At 40.1% G+C, this 9021-nt stretch overlaps 1 protein-coding gene across 1 annotated transcript; it reads left to right on the top strand.

Moving 5' to 3' along the window:
* The first annotated feature begins 353 nt into the window (after nucleotides 1-353).
* Nucleotides 354-3170, top strand: PRSS35 (serine protease 35). The gene has a single exon (XM_040983058.1). It carries the CDS (start codon nucleotides 354-356, stop codon nucleotides 1590-1592), a length of 1239 nt encoding a protein of 412 aa, XP_040838992.1. The 3' UTR covers nucleotides 1593-3170.
* Nucleotides 3171-9021: the final 5851 nt, after the last annotated feature.

Here is a 9021-nt window from a genome sequence, read left to right on the forward strand (position 1 = left end):
GTTAGGAGGCCTTGGAGGGAGATTGTCGTTTCAGCTACAAATGGCCTTGCCCTACTGTTTTAGGTGCTGAGCTGTAGGGAGAGGGAGTGACTGGAGGTGGGGTTAGGTGCAGAGGTGCGCTAGGACTGGTGGAAGGAAAGTTGGGTGAAAAACGTTGGACTGGTTCTAGAAGTCTCTGAGCCCACATGTGGAGTGCTTAATGCCAAGACTAAGTCAGGTGAAAAGAACTGTGTTGTGAAAGTACACTTGGAATCTACAGGCAAAATGAAATGCATTTAGTAACATTTGAAAAGGAGATGTTATAATGCTTATCCTTTTTCTTTCCATTTTAAGGGAAAATATCGAAGAACAAAATGGAAAATATACTATTTTGGTTGGTATTTTTCACCCCTGGGTGGACCCTCATTGGTGGATCTGAAATGGAGCAGGAATTCACATGGCATTTGAGAAAGATACCCCAGATTGTCAGTGAAAGGACTTTCCATCTCACCAGCCCCGGGTTTGAGGCAGATGGTAAGATGATGGTAAACACAGTGTGTGGTATCGAATGCCAGAAAGAACAGCCAGCTCCCAGCCTTTCAGAATTGGAGGAGTCTCTTTCATATGAGACTGTTTTTGAGAATGGCACCCGCACCTTAACCAGAGTCAAAGTTCAAGGTGTGCTCCTTGAGCCGACTGAAAATGTCACCACGCAAGGCGCTCCTGTGAGAAGGAAGAGGCAGGTATATGGCACCGACAGCAGGTTCAGCATCCTGGACAAAAGGTTCCTGACCAATTTCCCTTTCAGTACCGCTGTGAAGCTCTCCACCGGCTGCAGTGGCATTCTTGTGTCCCCCAAGCATGTCCTAACAGCTGCCCACTGCATCCACGATGGGAAAGACTACATCAAAGGGAGTAGAAAGCTGAGAGTGGGATTGCTGAAGATAAGAAATAAAGGTGGGAACAAGAAACTCAGGAATTCTAAACGGAGCAGAAGGGAAGCTAACAGTGGTGACCAAGGAGAAAGCACCAATGAAGACCTGCAGAAGAGAGCCAAGGGTAGACGGAGAAGAAAGGAATTGGGTCGAGGTCAGAGAGGGGCTGATGGAAAACCCTCCTTCCAGTGGACCCGTGTCAAGAATACGCACATTCCAAAAGGCTGGGCAAGAGAAGGCGGAGACCCCAATGTGGACTTTGACTATGCTCTCCTGGAGCTGAAGCGGGCCCACAAGAAGAAATACATGGAATTAGGAATCAGTCCGACCATCAGGAAGCTGCCTGGAGGAATGATCCACTTCTCAGGGTTTGATAATGACAGAGCTGATCAGTTGGTCTACCGGTTCTGCAGCGTGGCTGATGAATCCAATGATCTCATTTATCAATACTGCGATGCTGAGTCAGGCTCCACCGGCTCTGGGGTCTATCTGCGTTTGAAAGAACCAGACAAAAAGAACTGGAAACGCAAAATCATTGCGGTCTATTCTGGTCACCAGTGGGTGGATGTGCAGGGTGTTCAGAAAGACTACAATGTTGCTGTCCGCATCACCCCCCTCAAGTATGCTCAGATTTGCCTCTGGATTCACGGAAATGATGCCAACTGTGCCTACGGCTAAGAGACACCCCAAAACATGTCTCATCTAAATGGCAGAGAAAACCTATTCAGATCATTATAGCAAGATTGCTTCATAGTCCATGCTTGGACACGAACCCTATCGATAGCATTTCAACAAACTTACTTTTCTGAAAGTTAGATTTTTCTACTTTTAACAACTGTTTAGTTATAGACACTGAAGGTAGATGAGCACTTCCATGCCAAGTATATACTGTCCTTTCTTGGTAACAGGCTTCAGTTTTGGGAAAATCTGTTTCCTTCTGTGTTTTTAAAGAGTAGATATTCTTCATGACTTCAAGCTGGTACTATAAATAATAAGTGATTTCCTGTTGGACTTATTCTCAGGGTCCTGTTCTAAAAAGAATCTAATAGGTTGTTGGTTATGTGTTCAATGTGAAACTGCCTATATACAGGTAGACAGCAAACGCAGTGAGAATCAGGATAGAGATGAGGATTTGCATTGCAGACTCTGCCATTTCCAGATGGAGAATTCAGCACAGGCCCTCGTTTCTTTGGCATTTTCACTGGATCTGAGAAACCTGGCTTGTTGTCTAAGAATTATAAATCAGAAGAAATAGCACACTTTGTAAACAAAATGGCTATTTTAAAAACAGGAATTGCCATGTGTATTCTTTAGAAGTGGGAGAGACACATTGTTATATGAAAATCTAGTTTAGAAATAGGGAAGCTGAGATAGGTCTCATGTTTTCTTATTTGACACTCAATATATGGACTTTGTAAGTATGCACAGCGAACAGTCTACAGCTATGAAAGGTCATTTACTGAGGGCCACATCATTTTATGCTGTACATTCTATGGTATATGTGGTGCTATACTGTTAGGGTTAGGAATTCTTTAACCCTTGTCAACAAAAAGTCTTTCTCCACTAAACAAGGTGCTTCATAGGTCCACAGCCAGATTATTTTGGTAAATTCTGAATTGGTAAATCATTGATAAATCCTTTCCTTAAAGTGAATATAATTCACAAATATGACCTTTAAAAGAAGGTTGTGATCCTTTTCATTGGGGACTAAGGCTGCAAACTCGCTGGCTGTGACATGACCTGAACAGGGCCCAGTGGGCATTCAGGACAAAGTTTCTGAAGAAATAGATATACGCTGAGTGTTTGTATAAGTGGAGTTCAGTCAGGACACTCTGTGTGAAGGGTTTTACTTATCTGGGGTCAACTGCATCCTAAAATTCAAGCATGGGAGGCCTGGCCTGAATTTTAATCCGCTCTTCCTGGTAGTTTCTTGGGTTGCATTCTCCTCTTTCATGTCACACTCAAATCCCTGTTCCCATCAGGATTCAAAATTACTTTCCTTATTACTTTTAATAATTAGGAGTTATATTTTTTACTAATATGCATATGACTGTTTTATAACATCATAAGTAATTTTGTAAATGGTGTCCTAAATAGCTCAAATTTAATATAAGTGCACACTCTTTTGTAATGTGAATCTGTTAAAATTCAATAAAAAATAAAATAAGCGAATTAGTCACTCTTTATCTGTATATGTATTTTGATTGGAAGGTTTCAGCAAGCAATAAATTAATTGTTCTTTACTTTTAAAAAAAAGTCTAAGTCTAAGCACTCTTCAGTTAGTGGTATTTTGTCATTGTTTTTCGTGGAGGAAGGCTGGGAAGTGCAAGGTCAGGGCACCAGCAGACTTGGGGTCCAGTGAGGGCTTGTCTTCATGATTGTGTCTTCGTTTGGTGGGTTAAGCTGTGAATACAATTAGAATTTACACCAAAAAAAATAATTGAACAGATGAATTATTGAAATATTATGCATGGATTCCATTTTTGCACCAAAATAAGCTTTTTCCTAGAAAAGCCCTAAAAAGACAAATTGTCAACACAATTCATTGTCATAGCTATAATATATCCAATCCCTACAAACATGCTGTTTCTTTAAAATTTATTTTAAGCGGATTTGCTTAGGAACAAGATTCTACTGTCAACAAAAAGTACCACTTTATCAAGCAATTGCCAAAAATACAAGCATGTTATTTTTAAGACAGCAATGAATTTACTACAGCGCCAATGCATTTCTTTGGGTCCTGGGAAAATAAATGGCACTACTGCACACACCAAATGGAAAGTCTGATCATTTCATGGAGACTAGTGGAGAACTGATGTGGCTCCATGAATGGATGATCTAGGCAGTCAAGGGTCCACAAAACTAGCAACATCTTTCTTGCACACACACACACACACACACACACACACACACACACACACACACCTAAATGAAAGCTTTGTTTTTTATTGGAAACTAGAATATCATAATGCCATACATACAGCCTAAAAATGTCTCAATTTTTAGGCAAGATGAAACAATCCTTTTTGTGGCTTTCCTATTCTGAGTTGTTTAGAAATTTTATCTGTTGCTAGAATCACATATAACCTTCAAGTGGAGACACACACTGTAATTACGATAGTTCAGTAGTTGTCCTTCACATAGCCTAGGGGTCTCCAAATTTAGTTGTTCAAAGGAAGGACATAGGGATTCAGTTTGGGAAAATCATATTCTAGAGTCTCACTATATTCTACCCTGAAATCCATAAGACTGGATGTAAGAATCTACATTTGATAAAGCTCTCCATTCTCTAAGGGGTGACCAGTCAGGCTCAGGAATCATTGCCATGGCCAATCTTTGCTAGACGGATTATTTTCCCTACAACTCCCCTCTATGTCCATGTACTTTTTTTCTAGATTAAATTTTTGTTTTATCTTCATAATTATATGTACTCATGTAAACTGCTTTCAGAAGAATGGTGTTATGAGCTACTAAGCATATAGTTATTATTATTTGCTCTTTTTAGAAAATGGAAATGTTTTAGCAACAGTACTGTAACAATACTGCTTACCTAGTGTCAGAAATGAGTCAAACTGACAAAACCACTGAACATATATGCTCATTTTATGATCAATTTTATTATTTCCTTACAAAATAGATACTATATTTGCTTATTATTCCTAATGAAATGGTTGAATATACTTTGAAAGTATGATACTAGATTTTCTACCTTTGCTGACACCTGTAATGCCATGATACACTTAAATAGACTGTTAAGCTTTTAACTGTTACTAAAGGATTATACTACTGTGACATTATGGAGAAAATGGTAGGAGGGGAAAATAGTGAAGGAGGAATGCAAGATATGGGAGCATCCTTATACCTACAAAACTGTATCATGGAAAATAATAACCAATAAAAAAATCCATGAGAATCAAAATAGCAGAGGATTTAAAAAATAAATCCAGCTTTCCTAGGAACATATTTATAAAAATTTCATAGTTTAAGATTTAACTTCCTGTTTTGGTTTCACAATATAATTACACATTATAAAGTTAACTGATTTACCCTAACCAAGTTCTTTACTCTGAGAGATGAAACACAAAAATACTGAATATTCAAAAAAGAACCTAAAATAAGTACTGAACTTAATAGCAGGGAACACTACCACTAAGGAATGGTTGTCTCCGCTTACCTTGGAAGAGAATTCTTACAGGCCCTGCTCATTGCGCAGTGGCTGTGTGTTGTTCCAGGCCATGGTCTCATATTGCCCTAGGCATTTGCTCAAAAATGCACTCCCTCCTCCAGTCCTGAGAGCTGTAACCTGAACCACACAGCTATGCTCACTCTAGATATTTTTATCTTCAATAACACTTCCACTAGTTTAAGGCTTCACTAAATAGCTCTTCTTACTGAAAATGTCACTGTCATTAAGTTTACTTGTTAAACTCTTTGGTCTCCTTCCAATTTTCGATCTGCATTTCCAATTGTATCACTGTCCAAAGCTTCCACTACAATCATTCATTTATGTTCTAACAGAAGTGTCACTAGGAGTGAGGTCAGGGATTCTGATATTTGCATTCCACATTCAAGTATCAAGGTTCAATATCTGTTTATGGAGCCTGATGCAAGATTTCTGCTAATGCGGACGCTGAGAAGGCAGCAAAGATGGGTCAGTGGGGCTCCTGGTAAAACACAGTAGCTCTGCCTTGTGTTCCAGCTTCCACCTCTGGCCATGGCCCAGCTCTGGCCATTGTTGGGAGTTTGGGGAAATGAACCAATGTATAGCTCTATTTTGCCGTCTCTCTCTGTGTGAAAAAACATATCGCTAGATAGATACTGAGAGTTCTATCAAAGAGCAGATCTCTGTGACATGGAGCTTAACTGCTGTGTTGGACTCTGCATGTGCCTGTCCAGATACCATTTTCTTTCTTTTCTTTTTTTTCTTTTTGCTGCTGGGATAAGAACCAGCACCCATATGGGATCCCCGTGTGTTCAAGGTGCCACCGGGCCCGGGTGTTAGGTTTTTAACTCACTTACAGTTCCTAGAGTTCTTACATTGTTACACGTAGCTAATTCCTGCAGCCAAGTCCTCTATTCATGATATTCACCCCAAGCCAAAATCCCAGATGCAGCAAGGTGCTTTATTCCAGGTCCTTTATTCCGGCAAGGTAGGAACGGGAGCCAGGATGGATGGGGAGAAAACTGGAAGAGACACAACAGGAGCTATGGTGGCAGGATGGGGGCTGCCAGGGCAGGGGAAGGGACAAGATGGAGGGGGATGGGGAAGAGCTAGGTAAGAAGGGAAGAGAGAGGGGGAAGGAGAAGGGAGGGCTGTGAGGGCTGTGTGCTCTGGCCCCCAGGGACTGGGGACTGACCAGATACCATTTTCTATTTGGTATGCACATACCCCCACTCTGTGTTAAATATGAGCCATAGAGACATGAATCAAGCATTTACTACTGAGCATTTCTTTGTGCCAAGCACTTTCTATGCATTCTCATTTAATACTAAATTAATTACATAGAAGGAATTTTTCCCCATTCTACAGATGGGGAAATTAGTTCTCCAAATTAGTTTCTCAATTTGGAGAACTAGTTTCCTGAGGGAACAGTAGGCATTTTTGCAGGGACTCCACTCTATGCAATCTGATGGGGAATTTACATTCCAGCACAAGCAGCAATACCACTTAAAAGGGCATGGCGGAGGCTGGGTGGTGGGTGGAAGTCACTCGTAATGTCACACAACAGATAAGCATTGTGTTCAGGTAACTATGTTCACATACAAAGCACATTAGCTTGTGAACTGAACAATTTTTCAGATACAAAACAGTGGTTCTAAAAAAAAATGGCTTGTGGATTTCTGAGCATCTTAGCGATTGGAAGTGGCAATGGAAGAAGCATGGAGAGTGTCCAGACAACTGAAAATGGATCTACTCTATGATCCAGCTATTCCACTCATTAGAATATCTCTAAAGGAAGTGAAATCTGCAAATATAGTGACCTGCATACAACCCTGTATTTAGAGTAGTACAACCTACAATAGAGAAGACATAGAAACAACCCAGATGCTTGTCAAAAGAGGAATGGATAAAGAAACAGTGGTACATGTACCCCATGGAATATCATTACTAAGCCATTAAAATGAATGAAATTCTACTATTTGTAACAAAAATGGTTCCAACTGGAGAGAATTATGCTCAGTGAAACAAGTCAATCCGCAAAGGACAAATATCATGTGTTCTCTCTGATATGAGGCAACATCCATGTAAAATACAAAACAAAGAGATATATAGGTAAACATATACAAATGTATATTTATCTAGAGGAACTGTATAATAGAGACTAGCATACTGGGAAGTGAAGATACTCTGCAGTATGCACCTCTACTCCTGAATAAAAGCAGGACTCCCAGTGAAACTGGAGTCTAGAATGGTAGTCACTAGGAACTGCCTACAGATGAAGAGATGTTGGTCAAAGCATGCAAAATTTCTGTTACATGGGGAAATAAGTTTTTGCTACCTATAGCTAATCATAAAGGACTATAATTTCAAATATTGCTATGAGTAAATTTTCTTGCTTAATTAATAACTGAATTGATAGAAGAATTGTATACTTGTCACGTACACATTCATTAACATACCCACTGTCTCTCATATTTATCATGCCGAAGTACATTTTCAAGTGTTCTAACTGTAAAAAACAAGTGAAGGAAGTGATAGATGTTGTATTAATCAGTTAAATTTACTTATTGCACATTACTTTTTTGTATCACATTATACCTCACAAATAAAAACAATCATATTTTGCCAATGAAAAGTTAAAAACAAATTTAAAAAAACTAATAATGTTTAACACTAAACGCATTATATGAGAATAATTTAGGAATGAGAAATTGGACACTAATCCAACAGTATTTACATCAGAGAATAAGGCTTTTAGGAACCAAGTACTAGGTCCGTCCTTCAGACACCTACCTGGCCCTGGCTGAAGCGTTAGTGGAGGAGGTTTTGACCGGAGAGGAGACATACTTCCTGCCTCTGAAGCTCACTGTGGGCCCCAGTAGACAATATCTTCACAGTGGAACAGGATTCAGTATGCTATGGACCATGAAGACTGACGAAGATGTGTTCTGAGACATGGTGAGAAGCAGGAACAGGCTACATGGGAAGGATCAGTAATTTCAGGTAGAGGTAAAAAAAGTGACTGTTGGTCCCTCAGAGTGGGCATGCGCAGACTCACCTGTGTGTGTGATGTGAGAGCATGCGAGCGAAGGTGGAGGAGAGGAAGAAGTGACACCAGGAGGCAGAGTACAGCCAGTATTCAAATCCCACATGCCATTGCGCTGCAGGCAAACTGGACCTGTCTTGAAAATTATCAGGAAAGATTAGTTTTTTGGCACTGTGAAAATCTCAACTAGACAATACCCTTCAACAAGAAGAAATAGCAAATTTGGAAGCAACGAGTTCACCCAATTTTCCCTTAACCTTGATCCTTCCCGCCCTGATCAACCATGTAATCATTATCAAACAATAATAAAAAAAAAAATAAAAAAAACAAAGAACACAAAAAATCTTTAACAGCAAGGTTCCAATGTCTGATTTTTAAAAATGCTCTTATATGGGCTGGCACTGTGGTACATCACATTAAGCCAATGCTGGCATCCCACATGGTGCTGATTCCAGTTCTGCTTGTTCCAGTTCCGAGCCAGCTCCCTGTTAATGTACCTGGGAAAGCAGTGGAAGATGATCCAAGTGCCTGGTGGCTGCAAGCCACATGAAGACCCAGCAGCAGCTCTTGGCTTCACCCTGGTCCAGCCCCGGTAGTTCTTGCCATCTGAAGAATGAATCGGTGAAAGGAAGCTCCCTGTTTCTCCTTCTCCATCTTTAACTCTTTCAAATAAATATATCTTTTAAAATGTTGCTCTTGTAGCTTTATCTATTAAAAATCTTTATCAGGCGGATTATGCCAGCCAGTGGACTTTGGAAGGATTTCCTCAGCCTTGGATCTGCAAGATTAACAGCATTTTAGAACTATTGAACTATTAAAAACACTTAAGCAGACCCTTGGAACATGTTCCATTTTGGGGACCCATGGTGGCCTTTCCTCATCTCCGGGTACTGAGAAGT

This window comes from Ochotona curzoniae, unplaced genomic scaffold (genome assembly GCF_017591425.1).
Source record: "Ochotona curzoniae isolate NIBS_2020 unplaced genomic scaffold, NIBS_Ocur_1.0 contig_3819, whole genome shotgun sequence".
Taxonomy (NCBI): domain Eukaryota; kingdom Metazoa; phylum Chordata; class Mammalia; order Lagomorpha; family Ochotonidae; genus Ochotona; species Ochotona curzoniae.

What these genes read in the sequence shown, in the direction of transcription:
- PRSS35 (XM_040983058.1), top strand. Translation starts at nt 354, where the DNA reads ATGGAAAATATACTATTTTGGTTGGTATTTTTCACCCCTGGGTGGACC.